Here is a 25813-nt window from a genome sequence, read left to right as displayed (position 1 = left end):
CATCTATGACACTGTACAGATAAACAATATTACCATAGAAATAGTGGATAGTTGCAGCGCTGAAGCGCGCGCTCGCGACGCACGCGAACGTATGTTTTATCAATAAAACAACAGGTTCCCCCGTGAAGGAGAGGAATGAATGTGATTCAAGAAAATAACAGAGAAAAGGAAAGATGCGCCGAAATGTATTAAAGAAAGCACACATTATTTTTATATATATATATATAAATACTTTTATAATAGGCAATTAGCCTAAATGTTTTACTCTGCATACCCCGGCATGTTTTATTTTTGGATTAATAAAAAATTAATCATAATTCAATGATCATAATACAGTTAAACTTTTCACAACTGTTCATTTGTTATGCTTATTATTACATTAATGATGAAGAGAAAATACTTAAATGTGTCGTGTTTATATTTTATTTTTCATAAAAAGATAATAGAACTGTTTACTCGTCATTAAAGATAAAAAAGAATGAAACCCAAGTGCACAAGCACACATTTTCGCTGGGTTCTTCTTATCGGTGTCCTCCATCCGAGTCTTGGCGCAAAAATGTACTCCATCTTGTTTTGTTTCTGGTTTTGGAAAATGTTATTTTCTTGAGAAGAAAAAGGCGTAATACACAAAGAGCAACAGCTTTGAGAGCGCGTTGTTGGCTCGTCGACGCCACCCATCGGTAAGAAGTTATTAAGAAAATATAAATTTAGCTGTAAACTAAAATAACTGAAGAATAGATCCATTGAACTCCTGGAAAATTTCTTACAGAATATTTATTATACTTCAGTTTTTAGTTTACAGTTGAATGTATTTTGTCTATAAGACAAACTAATCAAATATAGTGTTCGAAGTTGGTGTTAATAATACACTGATGTCAGTAGATCATGTGTGTATCTTATATTAATATAAATAACTTTTTTCCATGTCCAGAAGAATGGTTTACACATTTAACACATTTTACCAACACACATTACCTTACACTATAGTGTGTGTGTGTGTGTGTGTATATATATATATATATATATATATATATATATATATATATATATATATACACACACATACACACACACTCAGCAAAATAAGAAACGTCCCTTTTTCAGGACACTGTATGTTAAAGATAATTTTGAAAAAATTCAAATAACTTTACAATCTTTAGTGTAAAGTGTTTAAACAATGTTTTCCATGCTTGTTCAATGAAGCATAAACAATTAATGAGCACGTATCTGTGGAACGGTCATTAAGACACTAACAGCTTACAGACGGTGGGCAATTAAGGTCACAGATATAAAAACTTAGGACACTAAAGAGACCTTTCTACTGACTCTGAAAAACACCAAAATATAGATGCCCAGGGTCCCCCTGCTCATCTGCGTGAACATTCCTTCGACATGCTGCATGGAGGCATGAGGACTGCAGATGTGGCCAGGGCAATAAATTGCAATGTCTGTACTGTGAGACACCTAAGACAGCACAACAGGGAGACAGGAAGGACAGCTGATCGTCCTCGCAGTGGCAGACCACGTGTAACAACACCTGTACAGGATTGGTGCATCCGAATATCACACCTGCGGGACAGGTACAGCATGGCAACAACAACTGCCCGAGTTACACCAGGAATGCACAATCCCTCCATCAGTGCTCAGACTGTCCGCAATATGCTGAGAGAGGCTGGACTGAGGGCTTGTAGGACTGTTGTAAGGTAGGTCCTTACCAGACATCACCGGAAACGAGAAGTGCTATGCACAAACAGAAGAGGACCCCCTCTGGAGTCTGAGGGTATTTTGGGCCATACTGTTCGTTCTGTTTATGATTTCCTGCAAGACAGGAATGTTAGTGTTCTGCCATGGCCAGCGAAGAGCCCGGATCTAAATCCCGTTGAGCACGTCTGGGACCTGTTGGATTGGAGGGTGAGGGCTAGGGCCATTCCCCCCAGAAATGTCCGGGAACTTGCAAGTGCCTTGGTGGAAGAGTGGGGTAACAACTAACAGCAAGAACTGGCAAATTTGGTGCAGTCTATGAGGAGGGTGTATGGCTTCCTTAGCTCCTAAAAATGATTTAGAAGAGAATGATATATCTTACAGAGATATATTTTCATATAAAAAGGCTCTGACAGCATAAAGTCATTCAGTATGGTTTTAAAGGAATAGCTCACCCAATAATTATAATTTACTCTTCATTTACTCACCCTTAAGTTTTCCCAAACTTGTATGACTTTCTTCCACAGAGCACAAATAAAATATTTTATCGCCATACAATGAATGTCATAAAGGCTGCTAATAGCTTTTTGATTCGAACAGACACTTTTTTTTTCACTATAAATCTTGACATAAGTAGTCTCCTAGCCCTAGATTTCATGCTCAGGTCTCCAATATTTCAAGTTTGATTACACTTCCTGGCACCATATAACATTCTGGCAGGCGTTAAGCACTATGAAGTGTAATTGAGCTTGAAATCATGATTGGCTAGGAGACTGCTGATGTCAAGATAGATAGCGAAAAAGGATTACAGTTTGGTCTGTACTCACACAAAACAGATTGGATCGCTTCAGAAGACAGTCATATGTATTACCTTAATGCTGCCTTTAGGTCCTTTTTGGAGCTACAGTAAAAGATTTGGTCACCATTCACCTGCATTGTGTGAACAAACAGACGTCATATTTCCATTAAAATATCTTTTTTTGAATTCTGTGAAAGAAAGTCATAGGAGTTTGAGATGACATAAGGGTGAGGAAATGATGAGAGAATTACTAAAGATTATCGTTTTTTTGGGTGAACTATTTCTACTACATCAATGCATGATAGTGAGTATACTACTATAATCTAAAATGTATATGTACAATTAAAACTCTAAGCAGAATAAAATAACTTGTCTTAAGACAAATGTTTTTGTGAAGCACCTAATGTGCCGAAGACTTTTGAACTGCACTGAATAAAAATACTGTATAGCTGTGCTCAAAGTTTACATACCCCTTGAATGTTTTTCTTTAAAATGAGCAAAAACAAAAACGTGTTTTGTTTTTTTATTCAGTACTGTATAACTAATATTAAAGTACACCCTATTAGAAAATAATAAGTACATATTTTAAAAACTCTGTTATTATTATTTGTCTCTTTAAGCATAAATTAGCATTTGTAGCCTTTTGTAATAGTTGAGTGAGTGGCAAAGCTGGATCAGCCACTGGTTGAGAGATCAAACGAGAAGTGCTATGCACAAACATCAAAAAGGCTACAGTCACTGAGCCTGAAGAGGACCCCCCTCTGGAGTCTGAGGGTATTTTGGGCCCTGGAGAAGTTTTGACATGCCTTGACATTTGTGCTTTTTTCAGTTGCTTAAAAACATATTAATGGCTAAAGTCTGATAACACAGTAGTCAGCACAGACTGGGCTACAATAATATGTGTGCAATATGTGTGTACATGTTTTAATTTTTGAGAAAATAACGTTTATGCATGGTTTTTGAAAAAACTAAAATTTTAAGTCAATGAAATAAGGTCATATAACAGATAATAAACATTTGTCCACAAGACTTTTGAGAACTGGATCTTGTAGCCTAGCGTTTTTGCTACAAAATGATGTGAAAACCATCCTGATCACTCATTCATACAAAACAATATACTAATTTAACATTTGTAAGACAATATTTGTGTTGAAAGGTCATATGCGAGGAGGCGTGAATGATCATGAATATGCATTGTAATTTACACATGAGACAAATACCCTCCCCTGGGCTTATCAATGAGGGATAGAGAATGAATGTGAGGAGAATTAATTATCCAAATCAAGTTTTAAGTTAAAAGAAGTAATCTGACTATATATTTTCTTTACATAAAGACTTTATTTTAGACCTACATTACCGTTAAAAGAAGTCTCTTCTGCTCACCAAGACTGGATTTATTTGATCCAAAATACAGAAACAACATTGATATTCTGAACTCTTTTTACAATTTAAAAGAACAGTTTTCTATTTGAATAGATTGTAAAATGCAATTTGTGATCATAGCTGAATTTTCAGCACATTACTGCAGTCTTCAGTGTCACATAAAGAAATCATTATAATATGCTGATTTTCTAAAATGGGCATATTTAAAGTGCATTTTACTCATTTACACCAGAACAGATATTTGCAAGCACAAACTTTGTTGATGATAATGAGGCAGCATAAACGCTATTTAAAATATAATCTAAACATTTTTATATCATATTACATATCATATTTATATCATACAGCATACAATTTAAATACCAGCTTTAGCCAAAACAGCATTTAAATGTAACTAAAACTTCTTATTTCAAAAGGCAATATTCTGAATCCTGGCTGGCAAGTTGCATTTTGAGTTAGTGGCTAATTATACATTAATCCATCAATATATATAATTTTACTTAGTTATATCTTGATACAGATTTATTTGTATTAATAAAATAGTTACTTACATTTGTAAAAGTTGACGCCTCGGGTGTTTGGGTCTGTCATTTGCACAAAAAATAATTGCACACCGTCTCCGCGTTGGATTATGGCTAATAGGGGTCAGAGAGTGTACATCGTATGTACCCTTGAAATCAGATTGTGGGTAAGAATGAGTGAACAAATGTAGGGAACGAGATGTAGGGAATGAATTCAGACATCACTACAAAATGGCAAACACCCGAAATAGTGCACTATTTAGTGGATAGGGGCGGTTTCGGACACAGCTCGTTAGGAAGGCTGCATGCTAGGTAGGATGCGTCCTTTGAAGGCTCCAGCATACCGAGTGTCCTCCTTTAAAAAAGCCTCGTTTAAAATGACAGGCCTTCGTATAGGACAAACGGAAAGGAAAGGTAACATGGTTGCTATGACTGCATGCTACTCTTTAACCAGCGGAAGCGCTTTGAGTGAGAAGGAAACAAAGCCCCTTTAGAAGGGAATGTATGAGGTACATTTCAGGAGAGTTATAATGATGTAAAGAGAAATTAAAATAGATTTTACAGGTGTACTTTTAGTCTAATACTTAATGATAATGATATACTCTGCTCCCATCTACTGAGGTACTTCAACTTGGGAATTAACATTCCTTGCGTTTGAACATCAATTACGAGCAAATTGGCGTCATTTCTTTTAGACATTTCCATTGAAGAAAAGTTTTGTGGGTTATGAGTTCCCACAAAGGAAACACCTCATGCATCCTCCAAATTCCTGTGAAAGAAGATTGCATTCGAAGGCTGCATTCGAAGTGTCATACTCGCTTTTCTGTAATGAGACGAGCCTCGATGATGTATGCGGCTGAAATATGTGACCTCCGGAGGATGCAGCCTTCCAAATAAGACACAGCCAGCGAGAAAAACTTGCTCGCCGGCTCCCGGACGCGCTTTCGCCCGGTCCTCAACCGCTTCTCCTCCCCTGGCGGAAGGCAGCGGCAAGAACTCCGCGACAGCGCATCCCTCTTCCCTCTGGGGTTTCAACATCACTGTAACAGGTTAAGGATGGGCAAGGAGGAGGCGGGAACCGGCTGAACAGTAAACATAACATTTGAATGCAAAACTCAACATAATGCAACCACAGACACACATGCAACATGGCCACGTCTCTCAGCTGATTCAGAACAGGTGTTGTGCCGAAATTGGAATCCCTGCCAGAATCTGAGTGCCAATTGCGTGCACGCGCATGACATCAGTTGACGAGACAGCGGTGCAGCGAGTTTAAAACACTTCTGTCTACAAAGCCATTTATAATCAATCTTTTCCACATGTTGGATGTGTAGAAGTATACCATATGTTGCTAGCGTGGCAGTTGTGAATAATCTGTTTGTGTAATGTGCATTGTTATATGTTTATTATGTCAAAAGTGTACATTATGCTAAATAGTGTAATATGTATATATGATGTATAAGAGGACTGCACATTGGTGGAGCAAGCATTCAAGACATTTCACTCCTTTCACAGATAAACCTAAGTAGAATTGAACTGCATTGACATGCTATTCATGTAGGTTATGGTGTAATTCTAGTAATTTTATATGTAATATTGACAATTTGAACTCTTATCACTGGACCTAAATATGAACGTCATAAAAATGTATATTAGTTAATCTGTATCATTATGGTTTACATATACAATTTCAATAAACATACTAAAGTACATTATTAAAACTTGCTTATATACAACGAGAGAGTTGATCAGAGAATAAGTTTTGCAGGTTGTAATTACAGTTGTATGCAAAAGTTAAAAGTAAAAATAAATGTAAATAATAATTATAATATTATGATAATATTAAAAATTACAACTCTTAAAATACATATATCCAAATGTTTTATATAGCCTGCAAACAGTCTTTCTATTCTTCCTTTAGGAATTCTCCCTCACTCTTCCTTACAGAATGCTTCTAGTTCAGCAATATTTTTAGAGTGTCTGCATGCACTGCATGTTTTAGATCTATCCAGAGATTTCAGTAGTTTTCATATGTTAAAGGTTGCAAATACATAACAAAAACATTTCCACATCAATTTGCAGAATTATGTCTATTTTAGTTGTGCCCACTGAAAATATTGTATGGTCTTTTTCTTATTTGGAAAATCAACATAACATGTAATTTGGCTTGAAGTTTCCACATTTTTGCATATGACTGTATGTAGTAACTGTAAAAATCTCCTTTAAGTTATTGTTGTTTTTAAATACACTGTTGTACTATATGTCATACTATAACATAACACAACATTTACTGTAATACTCTAACATAAATTACCTGAGAGACCTGTGTTACTTCTGTGGGGAAAAAGAAAATGGAAATGACTGGGTAATTATTCGATTTTAACATTGATTGTTTTTGGTTGATTTCAAACATAATTTATTTAAAGAGTTAATGAGTTAATGAGAAAATATGTTTATATGAATGATTTAATAGTTAAGTCTGCTTATCGAAACCTAAATAACTGTGTGCATCTTTATGTTAAGATTTGCTGTGATGTGTGCCTGTGGTGGTTCCACTGTGAGTGCATCAATATATCAGTGAAGGTGACAAGCTTCATCTGCTTGGCTTGTAAAAAGTAAAGTGAAAAATCTGTGTCAGACTATATCATAGATTGTTAATTTAAGTATTAATGAGTCCATCCATCCATCCATCCATCTTAAACCGCTTATCAGAAGTCGGGTCGTGGGGGCAGCTGCTCCAGCAGGGGGCCCCAAACTTCCCTATCGTGAGCCACATTAACCAGCTTTGACTGGGGGACCCCGAGGCGTTCCCAGGCCAGTGTGGAGATGTAATCTCTCCACCTAATCCTGGGTCTTCCCCAAGGCCTCCTCTCTGCTGGACGTTGTTGTGTGTTGCAATCTTAATCAGTATATATGTGTGTGACTAATCTTAAACAAAGTATGCCTGTAAACAAATGATGAATGATGTGTGTAACTAACTAGAAAATATATGTAAAACCAAAAATGCTAAAAGGAAACTGCAGTTGCATTTCTGACACAGGAGATGAGGGGAACCTGGAGACAGTTTATACATTAGAAATTCTTTGGGCAAAGAAATGATAAGAATGAACCAATGGGAGGCAAAACCAGTAATCCCACTGCAGCAAAAACAAATGGAATGAGTGGAATTTATCTCTTAGATTATTGAAGATGCCCCGTCGGCAAAAATAAGCCAATCAATAGAGTAAAAAACTGAGAACAAAGGAATACATCCTGGGTCAGAAAGATAGAAAAGAAGACTGGAGAAACGGGATCTTTTTGAGCGAAGCTTACGGGTGAAGCAGACTAGATCCCCAGCTGGTTGAATGATTTTTGTACTTATTCTTTCTTGTTAATAAATACAATTTTTACTTTGAAAACTTGACTTCGTCTCCTCAAAAAAGAACACGACAACGTGCCTGAAACACCTCCCTAGGGAGGCGGCCAGGGGGCATCCTTACCAGATGCCCAAACCACCTCAACTGACTCCTTTCGACGCAAAGGAGCAGCGGCTTTACTCCGAGCTCCTCACGGATGACTGAGCTCCTCACCCTATCTTTAAGGGAGAAGCCCGCCATCCTTCTGAGGAAATCCATTTTGGCCGCTTGTACTCGCGACCTAGTTCTTTCGGTCATGACCAAGACTTCATGACCATAGGTGAGGGTAGGAACGAAAATTGACCGGTAGATCGAGAGCTTTGCCTTCCGGTTCAGCTCTCTTTTCGTGACAACGGTGCGATAGAGCGGGTGCAAATACCGCCCCCCGCTGCCCCGATTCTCCGGCCAACCTCCCGCTCCATTGTCCCCTCACTCGTGAACAAGACCCCGAGGTACTTGAACTCCTTCACTTGGGGCAATACCTCCTTCCCTACCTGGAGTACGCACTCCATTGGTTTCCTGCTGAGAACCATTAATGAGTTCTTGAGGTAATCAGTTGAATTTTCTGTGACTACTTTGAAGATGCTAAAATATAACACAGTTTTGTTTAATTATGGATTTTCTTTAGTCACAACATATTCCCATAGTGCCATTTATGTAATTTCATAGTTTTGATGACTTTGCTATTGTTCTAAAATGTGAAGAAAAATAATTATAATAAATAATGAGTACGTTTTCAAAACTTTTGACTAGTGCTTTGACAAGCAGTGTGTGTTTACTGTATACAATCTGTGAAGTAAGCATTAAATGGAATTGAACAAATGTGTTCACATCTTCTTTGTAATCTTTACATGAAATTATGTAATCTATATATACATTACAGCCTATTGTTCAATATGCTTTTTTTAATTGATCTTGTTCACATTAAATATGTCATTGACCCACTAAAACAAAGTGAAAATCACAATTTATTATTATTTACATGTGGATGAATTTTCTTTTCTTTTTTTTTTTAACCGTACTAAACATTGTTTTCTTTTAACTTGTAGATTCTGTAGACTTTCAGTTTTATTAAACTTTCAATAAAATAATTATTGGAAACTGTGCAGCAGGTGACTGGCCTCCTTTTACTTTGTGGCCTAAACAAGCAGACAAACAACTTTTCAAGGTAAAAAAAATATTCACACTCTAGTATACAGCAAATTGAGAATGAACAAAGACAACATAATAAAGAGAACATACATATATATATATATATATATATATATATATATATATATATATATATATATATATATATACAGTGCATCCGGAAAGTATTCACAGCGCTTCACTTTTTCCACATTTTGTTATATTACAGTCTTATTCCAAAATGGATTAAATTCATTATTTTACTCAAAATTCTACAAACAATACCCCATAATGACAATGTGAAAGAAGCTTGTTTGAAATCTTTGAAAATGTATTAAAAATAAAAAATGAAAAAAATCACATGTACATAAGTATTCACAGCCTTTGCCATGACATTAAAAATTGAGCTCAGGTGCGTCCTGTTTCCAAGGATCTTCCTTGAGATGTTTCTACAACTTGATTGGAGTCCACCTGTGGTAAATTCAGTTGACTGGACATGATTTGGAAATGCACACACCTGTCTATATAAGGTCCCACAGTTAACAGTGCATGTCAGAGCACAAACCAAGCCATGAAGTCCAAGGAATTGTCTGTAGACCTCCGAGACAGGATTGTATCGAGGCACAGATCTGGGGAAGGGTACAGAAACATTTCTGTAGCATTGAAGGTCCCAATAAGCACAGTGGCCTCCATTATCCGTAAATGGAAGAAGTTAGGGACTCTTTCTAGAGCTGGCCGCTAGGCCAAACTGAGTGATCGGGTGAGAAGGGTCTTAGTCAGGGAGGTGACCAAGAACTGACAGAGCTCCAGCATTTCTCTGTAGAGAGAGGAGAACCTTCCAGAAGAACAACCATCTCTGCACCACTCCACCAATCAGGCCTGTATGGTAGAGTGGCCAGACGGAAGCCACTCCTCAGTAAAAGGCACATGACAGCCCACCTGGAGTTTGCCAAAATTCACCTGAAGGACTCTCAGACCATGAGAAACAAAACAAAAAACTCTTTGGCCTGAATGGCAAGTGTCATGTCTGGAGGAAACCAGGCACCGCTCATCACCTGGCCAAATCCCTACAGTGCATGGTGGTGGCAGCATCATGCTGTGGGGATGTTTTTCAGCAGCAGGAACTGGGAGACTAGTCAGGATCGAGGAAAAGACATTCTTGATGAAAACCTGCTCCAGGGTGCTCTGGACCTCAGACTGGGGTGAAGGTTCATCTTCCAACAGGACAACGACCCTAAGCACACAGCCAAGATAACAAAGGAGTGGCTACGGGACACTGTGAATGTCCTTGAGTGGCCCAGACTTGAACCCGATTGAACATCTCTGGAGAGATCTGAAAATGGCTGTGCACCGACGCTCCACATCCAACCTGATGGAGCTTGAGAGGTCCTGCAAAGAAGAATGGGAGAAACTGCCCAAAAATAGGTGTGCAAAGCTTGTAGCATCATACACAAAAAGACTTGAGGCTGTAATTGGTGCCAAAGGTGCTTCAAAAAAGTATTGAGCAAAGGCTGTTTTCATTTTTATTTTTAATAAATTAGCAAAGATTTCAAACAAACTTCTTTCACGTTGTCATTATGGGGTATTATTTGTAGAATTGAGGAAAATAATGAATTCAATAAATTTTTTAATAAGGCTGTAACATAACAAATTGTGAAAGTGAAGTGCTGTGAATAATTTCCGGATGCACTGTAAATGTTTATGATGTTCACATTTAGGTCCAATGATGATAAGAGTTCACATAGTCAATATTACATGTAAAATGACAAGAATTACTCCTAACATACATGAATAGCATGTTAAGGCAGTTCAATTTTATTTTGGTGGAACAAGCATTCAAGGAATTTCACTCCTTTCACAGATAAAACAAAGTGCAGTCCTCATATACATCTCTTATGTATCATTTACATATTACACTATTTAGCATAATGTACACATTTGGATCCGGGTATCGTTCATTCATTTGTTTTTGCTTTCATATATAAAAACGAAAAAACGAGAAAACAATTCCTTTTTTCGTTTTTTCGTTTTTTTTGAAAAACGAAAAAACTACATTATGACTTGATTTTTGGTTTTCCCGTTCTTGCACGGAAAATCAGAAAAACGACTTGATATTCCGATTTTCCCCTGTGGGTGGGGCTAAATCTGATTGGCAGGATATGCATTCATTGTTTTTCAAATTAAGAGTTTTCCAAACACTGTATTTGTTAGCCTGTAAAATTAATAGTCTATATGCATGCTATTTGTCACCCAATTATTTGGCTTCACTGACTGAAAAAATCTATTGAAATAGCCTAAATGTAAACATGTTCACGCATTGAAGTTGTCACGGTGGTTATCAGACAAAAGGCTGAATGGAGAGAAGGCCTTTCTCATAGTTTATATTGCATTCCATCGCAATATAGGTTACTTTTGCCGTCCCTATACTCCTGCTCACTAGAGGATGCCTTTCAAGACAGTCATTGGCAAACACCTACAGTAGTCAACCAAAATGCCTATTATCGCCGCAGAAAAAATAAACCAGTCGCATTTCAAGTCATTCGCGAAATGACCGCCAGGTGGCGCAAATGGATATTGTGCAAAACAGCAGCAATTGCCGCATTTTGAAATGTAAGTGGGGTTAATGTCAATTAACAGTAAAGATGAAATACTACAACTATGGTAAACAGAATAAAACATTTTTAGCCCAGAAAAATAGAAAAATAGAGACAAGAACAATATATAGCCTATATATTTCATATTGTAGGCCTATCTTGACGTCGGTTGGCGACATAAGCCTATTCCCCGGGCCGGGGAGCAGCGCGATAACAAAAAAAATCAAATAAACAAACAAAAATAAATTAGGTGCAATTAAGCTGATATTTTTTTACTATTCTATTGAGGAATGAAACGAATGAAGAGCGCTTCTCGCTCATGTGAGCGAACACACACTGGAGAAATTAACGTTTGGGCATTTCTCAGTGAGTACACTCATGGCCGAGTGGTAGAACTTACGTTACGATCATGACACGGGTTCAAATTCCGAGCAAACACAGCAATCTTTATATTAGCCTATTAATGCATTTAATACCATATTATTAATGCAGAGATTTGTCTAGTTCTAAAACTGTTACAGCATAGTTTTTTGCTCATATAATAAAATTACCATATACTTCCATTTTACACTAAGGAACAAATATTATCCAACAGAATGACTTTACATTTGTATAATAATTTCAAAAGCAGTTCTATATTAAAAAAAGCTACTTCACCAATAGACTATATCAAATATATAAAAATAAGTAACAACTGTTACACATTTGAATCATGAATTAATAATCTCATAGGCCTACAAATATCCACATTTGTCATCTGAAATGTAGGGTAGCTTTCACTAAGATGTAAATGAAATTATATTTCAATATGCATGGAAACACTTACAGAAATTTTAGCTTGTTACATGCATTTATTTTGATTAAGTAAATCGTTGAAACATCAGATAATCAATAAAACATGAACAATTTTAGGCAAATCTTTTTGTTGTGTTTATTAGACACATCAACGCATTTTTGAAAGGTGTGCCATTGTAGTTCACTGCCTCATCAAAAAGAACAGATATGTCAGGCCACTGTTCTGTGAAGTGCTGTTCCACACTGGCTCTGTCCTCTACTGATGTGATGGGATTACTGCCAAACATGGACAACCTGGTCAGAGTTGACCCAACTTCTTGATGATACATATCTGCTGCAACAGAGGCATTTGGCAGAAACACTTCATCAATCTTTTTTTAGACAATAATCGCACGACCTATTCGATATTCTATAATTAAATCAACAAATCGAATATTCGAAAATCGTGACTCATCCCTACTGCTTTATTAATGTATTCAGTGTAAAACCCGGACACCCCCACACAAATGTGGCTTTTTGTTAATGACTGTCCTACTACAGGATTTAACACAGAGTAACAGCTCACTACCAGTTACAAAATACACTGTAACAGTCTGTCACATGCAATTCTAGTTGCATTTTTCATCAATTAATTTCTTAAATTATCCATTGACTATGTTCTGGCCAGCCATCTAGTGTCAAAAATATTTTTTGGCCCGATGCCAACCTTACTTGTCGACCCCTGGAATAAAGGAATCAACTCCCTCATTAGAGACTTGCCGCCACCTAATGGCGGTGTTAGTTTCATATAGTTAAAAAGTAGACGTTTCATTTTTTTTCCAATAATTTCATATTTCTACATACAATTTTTTACATTTAAAACATTAATCTCTTAACATAATTTATGCAATTATAATTTGCTGTGTATGTGTAAATCCACATGACACAGGCTAAACAGCCTGGGTCAATCTCAATCCAAAATCTCAATCCAAAAATGTATTATATTGATACCGACTTCCTTTTATTTGGTCATAGTAACCATACACCAAACACAGTGTCTTTGCATTCTGATTGAATTTGTTGACTAAATTTAAGAATCTGACATAAGAGGACAGATGACAATCCTGCATTATACTGAATTATAATGACGATGTAATATAGCACTAAACTTTGACTATAGCCTGCATGTGGCATATTACTAGGAACCTCAAAGCATATTTATGTGTATGTGCATACAGGCCATAAATAACAAATAGACATTATAGAAAATATATTATTCATAAGAATTTAAGTTCATAAAAACATCTAAAACAAAGAATAAATGTATTATTTAAATTTGTATAATGACAACTGTCAGTGCGTGAACAGGCTTTTAGGCTTGAATTTAGGCTATTTCAATAGATTTTTTCAGTCAGTGAAGCCAAATAATTGGGTGACAAATAGCATGCATATAGACTATTAATTTTACAGGCTAACAAATACAGTGTTTGGAAAACTCTTAATTTGAAAAACAATGAATGCATATCCTGCCAATCAGGTTTAGCCCCACCCACAGGGGAAAATCGGAATATCAAGTCGTTTTTCTGATTTCCGTGCAAGAACGGGAAAACCAAAAATCAAGTCATAATTTAGTTTTTTCGTTTTTCAAAAAAAAACGAAAAAACGAAAAAAGGAGTTGTTTTCTCGTTTTTATATATGAAAGCAAAAACAAATGAACGAACGATACCCGGACCCATTTGACATAATAAACATATAACAATGCACATTACACAAACAGATTATTCACAACTGCAACGCTATTAACATATGATGTAATGCTTGTACTGTCGAAGCCTCTGCTGAGTTTCAGAATAACAAGCAAAGTCTACATCTCAACATCCATTGTTACTTTATCCAAATTAATTTACTTAATGTTTTTTAATTCACAATTTCATGCATTTAATTAACAAATTCCTGGAAAATATTGATTAAAAACGGCTTTGTAGACGAAAGAGTTTTAAACTCGCTGTACCGCCGTCTCATCATCTGACGTCATGCGCGTGCACGAGAGGGGAACTCAGATTCTGACAACACCTGCCGTGCATCATCACGGCCCAGCCACGCCCTCCTCCTCGTCACACACACTTTAGACAATTTGTTATTAATGGCGAAGCTAGAATATTTGTTTGGCCCTTGAACAATTTGGAAGCCAAATGTAGAAATGTATTCATTTTATTGCATTAGATTACAGATTGTCAAACCAAGTGATGTTAGAGGTTGTCTCAGAATTAACTTCACTTTTATGGGCAATTTTTGTAATTACTTTTAACCAACGAGTTCCAAAAGTCATTTCAAGTGGTGTGCCAATAGCAGAGTAATCAATATCAGATGAAGTCATCACATTAAACTGTTGACATGTTTGACAACTAGGTGTCAAAATACTTTTAAACAGTCTTTTTCTCTTTCAGTCTTCTTTCTTTTTCGCTATCTTACTACAATAAATGCCTCTTGGTACATTTGTTTTATACTATTTGTCTCTACTAAAAAATTATATTTCTAGTTTATGCCTCAAAAAATGCATTATATCCTTGATATACAAGATCAAAATGTCATTTTTTCATAATTATACATATATAATATATACACAGTATATATAGCTCCGGAAAAAAATAAAAATAAGAGACCACTGGTATGTGTTTTAGTAAGATGTAACATTTTTGTTTTGTTCTATAATCTACTGTCAACATTTCTCCCAAATAAAAATATTTCCATTTAGAGAATTTATTTACAGAAAACAACAATTGGTCAAAATAACAATAAAGATGCAGTGTTTTCAGACCTCAAATAATGCAAAGAAAATGATCATATTAATTTTAAACAACACAATACAAATGTTTGTTTTTTTTACTGGGGAAGGTTCAGAAACCTTTTGGTTTCAGGTTAATATTTGGTGAAAGAACCCTGATTTTCAATCACAGCTTTCATGTGTCTTCGCAAGCTTTCCGACAGTCTTTCACATGGCTGTTGGGTGAATTTATGCCACTCCTGGCTCAAAAATTCAAGCAGGAATTCAACAGACACTGGAATGGAATGGCTGCCATACATGTAGATATTTAATAAAAATTGATTAATTTGTTTTCAGCAGTAATCCAGCAAGATTTGTATAGACTTGATTCTGAACCTCCTACTCAATTCACCAATTGTATTTGGTCCTGATCAGTTTTATAGGTAAAACTGCTGGGACTGTTAAAATATATATACGGGCTGTATGAAGCATAATTTCTCCAGACTTTCACTCCTAATGTAAATTCAACTCATTAAGTGTTCAAACACGGTTTCAAAATGTTCAAGAAACAGCTAAACACATGGGTATTGGCAGTCATTTCAAAAGCACTGTCATTAACAGCCCTATCAATTCAACAGTAACTAACATTTTGACAGAATTTTAAGTACATTAAATTTAATTGTATTTTAGTCCCATTTCACAACATGCAATGACCAAGATGACAAATGTAGCAGAAAACGAGGTAGTTAAAAGCTTGATTTCTTTAATGCAAGAATCAGTATTGTACATTAACAATTCAATGGTATCTACACAGCATTTTTCTTTTCTTTTTTTTTTACAATATGTACCACAAGTCTATGTCAGCACCTACGGGTATTTACATTACATAAGGTTACACTGGAGACAAAGGTGCTGTGGAAAAGACAGAGGAAGAATGAAAAAGAGAGAGAAATGCTCAGGAAATTATTACTTAAGAAAAATCAAGTGATTGAGGGACTTGCATGACAGCAGACATATGGCTATCACAGCACTTGTGCCTGCTACTAGAGCAGAATTAAGAGAAGGCAAACAAAAATAAAAAATCATGAATAACCATGTCAATAATATTACAAATAAAATAGTTGTTGCTTTTGAAGCCACAGCATGGTAACTGAGAGCTGGGGCAGTGACATGTGCTGGAGGAAGAGGCAGGTACCACACAAACACACTCTTAATACGAAATTCATCTGTCTAACACTCACATACATATCAAGTATTCCCATACAATTAGACACATACACCCTTACATACAGACACGCAATCAAACCAATGTAGCTCATTATGAACATGCACACACAAAATTTGTATCTTGTTCCTCTGTTTAAACACGTGTCAGTTCAACACAATCTTACACAGACAGTCAACTCACACAGCAATATAGTGAATGTGGGTTGTGTGTTTGCAGACAGAATCCTATGGAAGGGCACTTAGGCCTCTGCACTGAGTACTGCCTCCCACTGATGACCTCACTGGGCTCTTTCGGCCAATAAGAAAATGTGCTGGGCTGTGGTGAGCACTGTTATTGGCTGCTTTTATTTCCTGATGGGAGGATGACTGGAGTGGCATGTTTCTCATTTGTTGCGCTGTTGTTGGTTTCTTAATTTTAAGAGCTCAGATCATCCTATTGCGTTTGTGAGTGGGCGAGTCTGTTATGACATCATTGCACTGGGCGGAGTTTCGTTTCCGAGTTCCGTTGTCGAGGTGGAGCGCCATCTCCTCGGCAATGAAAGTGTTGAGGTCCACATCGTGGAGACCGTTTCTGCGGCGCCCGGGGGTGGAGCTAGCGCTCAAGTGTGTAGGCGAACCTGGAGCTCCAGAGCGCATACTGATACTCGCCATGGCACCACTTAGACCTTAAAGAGGTAAGGGACACACATAGAAACAAAGACAGCATATAAATGGCTGGAACAAATACCACATCCCCTAATAAACCACGTACATTCAATTTAGGGCAATAAAGCACATCCATCTGATTCTGGCAGTAAAAATCCCATTCGTTTTCTCCATAGGTGATTTTTAATGATACCGTCTAAAAATAACAGTTTGAAATGTTGCTGGTTGGTTTGGTTCATGGCTTACACCTCTTTAAGTACTTTCACGAAATCCCTATGGAGAAAAATGTATGGAAAATCCTACCAGAACCAAGAGGCTGAAATAAAATGGGCAGGCATATTTGCGCTCTATACACTACTAGAACTGCACAATTAAAATAATTGAGACCGCAATCACAGCTGCCTTATTTAACTATTTGTGAAGTGTCAATTACAGCATTCCATATAGGACTACTTCCATTGCATTACAATTTTTTATGTAACGTGTTGTTTGAGCATTCTAACCAATCATAGACATGTCCAGTTTGTGCATGAATCCAACGGCAAATCAGAGACATTCAAATTAGTGCATATGATGAACTAATGTATAAAAGAGCAATGAAGTAATTCTAGAATAATAATTTTGTCACAATCGTGCAGTTCCACTAATTCTGGACGTTCAAAGAAATTCCTGCACGTCATCACAGACTCACCATGCAGGGCAATGGCCTCCCTGAAAGGCTGCAGGTCTGTTTCTACAGATGAACTTGTCTCTGAGGATGCAGGTCGGCTTGGCGACACCATTGCAAGTCTTGGTGGAGCCCTGGAGCTGCGTGGCGGTGGGACTTTTCCACAGAGGAAGCTTATAAGATCCTCACGTCGAATAGTCCGCCTCCTCTTCTTCACCCATGCCAGAACATCTTTGTTTCGTCGCTGATGACCAATCTGAATACCCAATTCATAACTCCGCTGATGGGCATCAACACTCTCTAGAAGGGAGATGAAAAAACCTGACATAAGCACATGGACAATACTGATTCCCATACAGAAGTAGCTGAGAATGCACTGAGGCCTATTTGAATTAAATTTAGTGTTCCTGAATTTAAAAGCTTCCATTTCCTCAGATAACAATTTTAATATGGCATTAAGCAAAGAGCAGTATCTTAATGTGAAACAGGAATTTTTGAGAAAAGACTATGTTGATGACAATAAGTTTTAAATAAATACAATTATAAAAATTTTACATCAACTTCCAAAGCATGTCTTTAACGCCACAACCATCAGATCAGCACCACATCTGACGCAGTTGCCACAGTAGTTGCTGTTCTACTTTATTTAAAATTATTGCTTTCAATTTATTCTATATAATGGGCATCAAATAAACTGATTACACCAAAACTGACAGCCACAATGATTTGTTTCTTTTGACAAGTTTTCTATTTCCAGACTGTTCTTAGATTGAAATGAACTATGCTTGCAAGATTTGGAGATGAAGGGGATATGTATCACAGCCAAGTGCAAGAAATTATTTGAGATACAAGATCCCAAGTGACCAGGTAATTACTGACTATAACAAAATATCCAACTTTTTTTAGGAGAAAAAGCCACATATGAGGGTTTTCTGAAAGAACACTTGTGCACCTACCTTGGCCAAAACATCTACATACATTGATTAAACTTATTGCTAGTTCTGAGTCCAACTTAAAAGAATAATAAAGAAATAAAACTTTTAATTAATGTACTACCCATTAATATGGAACCTGTTACTAAACAGTAGGGGTGAAAGTCACCAGGTAACTGCCGATACAATTACTATTACTATACAAATACTGTTTTTCATAGGACGTCAGAGAACTAATTACTAAATGCATTGTTAAATTAATATAAATGTCTGAAATAATTAAAATGTGAACCATTTATTTGAGAACAGAAAAAATCCTAACCCTCAAATAAGTATTTATTTTTTTAATAAAATCCACAATGTATGTTGACCTGAAATGTGGAATAGATTCTTAAGTGGATCTCTTTTTTTGTTCACTTTAGTTGTGATAGGATGTAACATTAGTCAATTTAAATAATATTGTAATTAATGTTAAATATAATAATGTTATATTTCATTTTAAAACACTCTGGCTTTAGAACTTCAGGTTTTTGTCTGTAGGCGAGTTCATAGTCTTAATATGCTTCTCAATAGTTGAAATGCATGAAACAAACCATCAAGCATCAACATCTGAGATGGAGTTGTGGAGCACTCAAACAGTGAATCACAAGTCAAGTACATGCTATTGTCAACAACAGAGCAGCTCTCATTCACTATAGCATGTTGCATACGCAGACTTATATACTTTACACAACTCCTTTTGCGATTTACGAAACTATTGTATGGCTTCAAGATACTTTGAATATAATGCACAAGTCATATGGACTAGTTTTATAGTGCTTTTATGCTTCTTTAGTGTCATATTGGAGCTTGACAAACAACCACATCCCACAATAACACACAATACCAGAGCACTGGAAAAGCTCTAATGCACTAATTACCAAAAGAGTGTTCACTTTCCTTCTGAATGTGGACTTTAATGTGCAACATAAAAAAATGCTTTTACCGGATCTTTGAGACCTATTTGGACATGAAAATGACAAACCAAAATATTGCAAAACTATGGAATTGAGAGTGAAAGGCAGATTTTGAATAGTCTGCGACGCATCCATGCTGTCAACAAATTTTCCATATTTTGGGTGACATTAAAGGAGTTCTGTCTCAGAAGTAAAGCATAATAACTGCACCATCTAAGGGACTGCGGTCGAAGTTGAAAACTGTCAATATTGATTTGACACATGAATATCAATACAATATTGTGAAGAAAAATATTGCAATACTTTAACATATACATTTTCCACCACCTCTACTAAGCAGCCAATCTAACTATCAACCAATGAACATAGCCTATAAATGTTGTATAAAAGTTCCAAAGGGCAAGTCAATGCTTGCTGTTACTATGATTAAGTAACTAATCATCTAGATACATTGCAACTCATGAAAAATACTACAGCTCCACGTACACAACACACTGAACACTATCAGGGATATCGAACACCACATCTTCCAAAACATCAAACTTGCCTGTAAAAGCTCAAACAGAAGCAAAAAGTCAATATGTAGCACCTCCCCATTCCTAATAATGTGATTCAAATAATCAATTTGACACATGTAACATCCTGCCCAGCATCCTTCATTATCATTCTCATCATCAGCCATTATCCCAATCGAACAGTGTAATTTCTGAACAATAATTCAAGTCTTGCAATCCAATGCTGGTTTAAAGTTGCATAACTGCAATTAAACTAATCTAAGCTCTGAATTAGGCCTAAACATATTTAAATGTACAATTTTTAATACAATAAACTCTTTAAATTATAAAAAAAAAAGGGGAGAACAACAAAATAATTGTATTTTGAAGTAGCTTTGTAAATTTGAAGGATCACTGTCAGCCATGATCCTTGTCTTCAACTTGTGGAAATCAAGCCAATGTGTTTTTTAAAAGAATAGTTCACCCAAAAATTGAAATTCTCATCAATTACTCACCCTTTTGCCATCCTAAATGGGTCACTTTCTGTCTTCTGCTGAACACAAAGATTTATAGAAGAATATCTCAGCTCTGTAGGTCTATACAATGCATGTGAATGGGGACCAAAACTTCTAATCCTTAAGGCATCCTAAAAGTAATCAATACAACTCCAATGGTTTAATCAATGTCTTCTAAAGTGATTTAATCGATTTTTGGTGAGAACTCAATTACACTTCCTAGTGCTTGATACATATGTAGTGTGAAAAAGACTAATGAAAAAGGAGTTATATTTTTTTTCTATTCTCATCCACAATCTATTGGATCGCTTCAGAAGACAAGGATTAAACCTTCTGGATTATATTTATCCTGAATGCATGTGCTTTTTGGAGAAAAGAGAAAAAAAAAACCTTCTCCATGTCCTTATTATATTTAAGTCCTATTATATGATTCTGGTCCCACCTTCAATGCAAGTTTATTGGACTTTTTTGACAGGTGAAAATCATAAATCTGATTGCTTGAAAGTAAAAAGCACACATTTCTTCAAGTTGATATTGTTCAAATCCCTGATCCAAAGTATGACAAACAGCAATAGTGATGCTTGCCTAAGCAAATACACCAACACATCTCGGAACAATATATTATGTACAAGGGTGCCACAATACTAATGCAGTGAGATAAACTCAAGACTTAAACCCTTCAAACTACACCAGCTCCTATACAAAGGTTCATAATACGTTTCTCAACTCACCTTTGTACAGGTTAGTGACGGCAGTTGCAGCATTTTGAAAGGGAACCCACAAAGATAGCCCCTGTTGCTGGCATACTCTATCTGAGGGAGTTAACAGAAAAGACAGGAAATGTTTATGTTGCATAGGGAGATACTTCACTTCCATCTGAGAAACAGACACACACACACTTTCCAGCTGTTTTAAACATAGCTAATAAAACACCCAAGACACCTAAACTACAATCAGCTTCACATATATGAGTACCTCTTATTTACAAGCCCACATATTGTGTTTTTAAATAGAGTGAGCTACCTTGCTAGACAACACTTCTGGTCATCATTCAAAAATGCTGTTGGAACGTTATGGTGCCCAACAATGCCGTCTACATGGTTAGCTCGACTCAAATTTGAGATACAGACTTCAATTAACGACGTCTACATTTGTAATGTTGCTACAGGACTCTACGCCATTTTGTTGTTTAGCTTGAGTTTCTGATTTTACCGTTTTCCACCTATTCAAATTTTAGGTCTAAATCATGGAGATACTCTCAGCTTTAAAGTTTGGTCTAGTTCATAACAGACATCGACTAGAACACAAAGGCCGGCTACAGCAATGGCACAATAACACTATTTGAACTTAGCCTACTAATCCTGCCTTCGCCATTTTGTTTCGCATTCTATATGGTTGTTAAAGAAAACCAATATGTGTCAGTGCGTGTCACGTCTTTTGTATCTGTATATGTCTTTTACGAACGCGTATAATATTCGAGTTAATAGCAAATGAGCGTTTGGTCACAAATTTAGTTATTTTCGTGAGACGAACTCCTCCCTGCACTTCGCCATTTTGTTTTGCTGATAGACAATCAGCTGGGGAAGCTTTAAATATCAACAAACCCGTTTACACGCTATAACCAGTTTGGTTAATGACTATAGTTCGGGAATAGGTCTTGTGTGTGGGTTTTATCCACACATTAACGGATTTGTGCCAGTTTATGTCGCTCGTCTGCCACTTAGCATCAATGCTAATACTTCAAACGCCACCGACCTTCAAAACAGCCAAAGAGAGGAAACCCTCTCGTAATAAACACTAAATATGCACTCTAATTATTAAAAACTCCCATAGTCTTAGTTTGATTATATTATACTTAGTTTGGGTTGCTATCCGCTGAGCTTATCACTTAGTGTCCTTTGTTCGCCAGTGTCACAGTTAGCTAGCAAGACCTCGATGGAGATTCTCCGATATAAATGTCACACCTTTATACAATTGCGCTACAGCTGTGGCGGAGTTCTGGAAGAGATGCCAGAGTTTTTGTTGGCTCTGCTCGGTCTCCTCCTCGCTCGGTTCCTCCTGCTCGGCCTCGGCGAGGCATTGCCGCTCCCATTTGGAGAACCAGTGCTCGGGTCCGTGTTCCTGGATCTCCGCTTCCCCCTCCTCCTTCTTCTCCTCCATGGCCACAAAATAAACACTTAAACCGCTGCTACAATGCTCTGATGTTCGCTTTATAAAAGGGCTCCGTGACGATTAAACCGGACCGAAGTCGTATGTCCGCGGCGGCCTCATCGACAGCTGTTAGTTTACATCTGCATAGTGAACGGCGAGTGCACTTCTCCACGACCTGCGACGCCACACAGTCGATGAAAACAACTGTAGGTTCCCGACCACCAAACCCCGCCTACTTGTGTTATGCTCGACTCACATTGGCTTCAGAGGTACAGGGGCGTGGTTTGGCGACAGCGGCCTCACAGTTTATTTGATGCGTCAACTGTATGTCAACTATACGGAGCGACAAGGAACGCAGACACCGCCCATGTTCAAAGGTTTCTAGCAAGTCAGTCCACTGGCGGCCATCTTTGGAACGCTCCCGGTCGGGAGGCTATTTGCAGTCATGCCAGGTTAGCTCCTATCTTTTTGAATGGGGGAACACCAAAATCTCTAAAACGGTTTGTCAAGAGTACGATAAAAGAACATATTTCAAAGCAGCAGTAAAATCTGACACCGCTGGTATTATAATTTTTGCTTCATTTCCTCAGATTACGCTAAAAAATAAATAAAAAAAAAGCAATTTTCCCTGCTTGTATAGCTAATGCGCATGCGCGTTCTCGAGATGATTGACAGGTGATATCTGTATCTAAAAGGTGATTGGCTCTTTTAACTGTAAGGCGGAACTTTCTTTCTACATCAGTTGTCCGTTGGGCGCTAGAGCCTCTTGGTTGGGCGTTCCAATTTCTCCCATTCATTTAAAAGGAAGTGGCCCATCTCTGCTAAATAATCTCTGTCATGTTTATGTGGAGTACCACGCCAAATACTTGAGCATCAAGTGCACAATGAGTACAAACGTAGGATTGCGCAAGCCGCTATTCATCCACAAATTGTTCTTTACAAATTGTTTTCCTTTTACTTCTGTTTATAAAAGTAGGCGTCTCTCTCAAACATACAGACATTATTCCGTTTAGACAGTCTGTTGCGGTTACCTTTATTGGCCTACAGAGGGCGACAGAATATTGTGCAAAATTGTATCAGCGTACTATTAAGTGTACTGTATGATTTCAGATGGTCCTTTGATGTGTATACCATGGTACTGAATGTTTATCATATGCTCGTACATGGCAATTTCATGGTTTTCCACAGTACATCAGAGTCTAATAAGGCATTCATATGTTACATGTTGAAAACAGTACTGTAGTGCTTTTTTGTTAATTACTAGTAATTATGAATTTGAACACTATGAGAATGAACTGTTTTAGAGACCAAGTAAGGCTATAAAAGTAATGTGTTAATTGACAGTATGTTATAAAAGACATTTATTGTGGTTCATTGCTTTATCATAACCTATCAATGCACCTTTAATCAATGCTTGAAACTAGTTTCAAGTCAGTGCAGGAGCTAAATTAATTTAATTCGATATTACATTATTAAAAAAAAAAAAAAAAAAAAAAAAGGAGATTTTAAACATGGAATAAATATAAAGTACTGTGCAAAAGTTTTAGGCACTTTTGAAAAATGTTGCATAGTGAAGATGTCTTCAAAAATAATGCCATAAATAGTTTTCATTTATCAATTAACATCATACAAAGTCCAGTAAACATAAAAAGCTAAATAAATATTTGGTGGGGCCACATTTGCCTTTAAAACAGCCCCAATTCTCCTAAGTACACCTGGACACAGATTTTCATGGTTGTTGGCAGATAAGATATACCAAGCTTCACAGTCCTTCAATCTATTTAGGCTGTCTCAACTGATTCTGCCTCTTCATGTAATCACAGACTGACTCAATGTTCAGTGGGGGGCCCTGTTGGGCAATGTCATCTCTAGCAGAGCGCCCTGTTCTTCTATTCTAATCTTTTCTATTTGCAAAAGTAATGTCTGGGAGTCTAAAATTTACTTTTCCTATTAAAGCTGAAGATGTAAATAACCATCTTAAGACAAATGTTTTTGTGAAACATCTTAAGTACTTTTGCACAGTACTGTATACTGTATATGTAGAATTCTGTCTCCTAGAGATTAATGTATTTTGGTGCGGAAAGTGCAAATCAATCCCAGAACAACAGCAAAGGACCTTCTGAAGATGCTGGAGGAAACAGGTAACAAGTATCTGTATCCACAGTAAAACAAGTCCAATATTGACATAACCTTCACTGCTCAGCAAGGATGAAGCCATTGCTCCAAAACTGCCATCAAAAAACCAGACTACACTTTGCAAGTGCACATGGGGACAAAGAGCTTACTCTTTGGAGAAATTTCCTCTGGTCTAATTAAACAAAAATGTAACATTTTAACCATAATGTCCATTGTTATGTTTGGAGGAAAAAGGGTGAGGCTTGCAAGCCGAAGAACATATCTCAACCTTGTAGCATAGGGGAGGCAGCATCATGTAATGGACAATGACCCCCAAGCATACCTCCAAATTTGTGGCAAAATGGCTTAAGGACAACAAAGTCAAGTTACTGGAGTGGCCATCACAAAGCCCTGACCTCAATCCAATTGAAAATGTCTGGGCAGAACTGAAAAGGTGTGTGCGAGCAAGGAGGCCTACAAACCTGACTCAGTTACACCAGTTCTGTCTGTAGGAATGGGCCAGAATTCCAGCAACTTATTGTGAGAAGCTTGTAGAAGGCTACTCAAAACGCTTGACTGAAGTTAAACAATTTAAAAGCAATTCAACCAAAAATACTATCAAAGTGTATGGAAACTTCTGACCCACTGGGTATGTGATGAAAGAATGAAATAATTCCCTCTATTATTATCCTGATATTTCACATTATTAAAATAAAGTAGTGATCCTTAACTGACCTACGACAGGCAATGGTTTCACCAATAACCCCAATATACCTTTGAGAGAACTAAGCAACAAGAAATATTTCAAAACTGTCCAAATTTGTGAAGACCTCCCGCTTTTTTACGTGTCAGACTCGTAAAATCGCCCCTCTGTGACGCTCTCTGCAACTGTATGTCAACATGTGGAGGGCAATGCGACACTTGACAAGAGTTGAACGGAGCGTTGACGCCTCGACTCAACTCATGTGAAATGAGCTTTACAGTTACGAAAGAATGTTATTGAAACTCAAAATTATTATTATTTGTCTATTATTGTGGTCTTTTCTGAT

The 25813-nt window shown here is 37.0% G+C and overlaps 1 protein-coding gene across 1 annotated transcript; it reads right to left on the bottom strand.

The window, feature by feature from the left end:
- Window positions 1-15791: 15791 nt before the first annotated feature.
- Window positions 15792-22860, bottom strand: LOC127651433 (HUWE1-associated protein modifying stress responses). Its single transcript, XM_052137254.1, has 4 exons — window positions 22463-22860; window positions 21230-21310; window positions 17626-17901; window positions 15792-16954 (listed from the first exon to the last, which is right to left on the bottom strand). The coding sequence occupies exons 1-4, from the start codon at window positions 22656-22658 to the stop codon at window positions 16713-16715; spliced, it is 795 nt and encodes a 264-aa protein (XP_051993214.1). The 5' UTR covers window positions 22659-22860; the 3' UTR covers window positions 15792-16712.
- Window positions 22861-25813: the final 2953 nt, after the last annotated feature.

Source organism: Xyrauchen texanus, chromosome 11, assembly GCF_025860055.1.
Source record: "Xyrauchen texanus isolate HMW12.3.18 chromosome 11, RBS_HiC_50CHRs, whole genome shotgun sequence".
Classification (NCBI taxonomy): Eukaryota; Metazoa; Chordata; class Actinopteri; order Cypriniformes; family Catostomidae; genus Xyrauchen; species Xyrauchen texanus.
Note: the sequence above shows the minus strand (reverse complement) of the source record. Positions and strands in the feature narration are given on the sequence as shown.

Coding starts and splice junctions, on each gene's coding strand:
- LOC127651433 (XM_052137254.1), bottom strand. CDS start 22,658: ATGGAGGAGAAGAAGGAGGAGGGGGAAGCGGAGATCCAGGAACACGGA. Junction 21,311..22,462: donor TGTAGCGCAATTGTATAAAG/GTGTGACATTTA, acceptor TAACTCCCTCAG/ATAGAGTATGCCAGCAACAG. Junction 17,902..21,229: donor CGTCACTAACCTGTACAAAG/GTGAGTTGAGAA, acceptor TCTCCCTTCTAG/AGAGTGTTGATGCCCATCAG.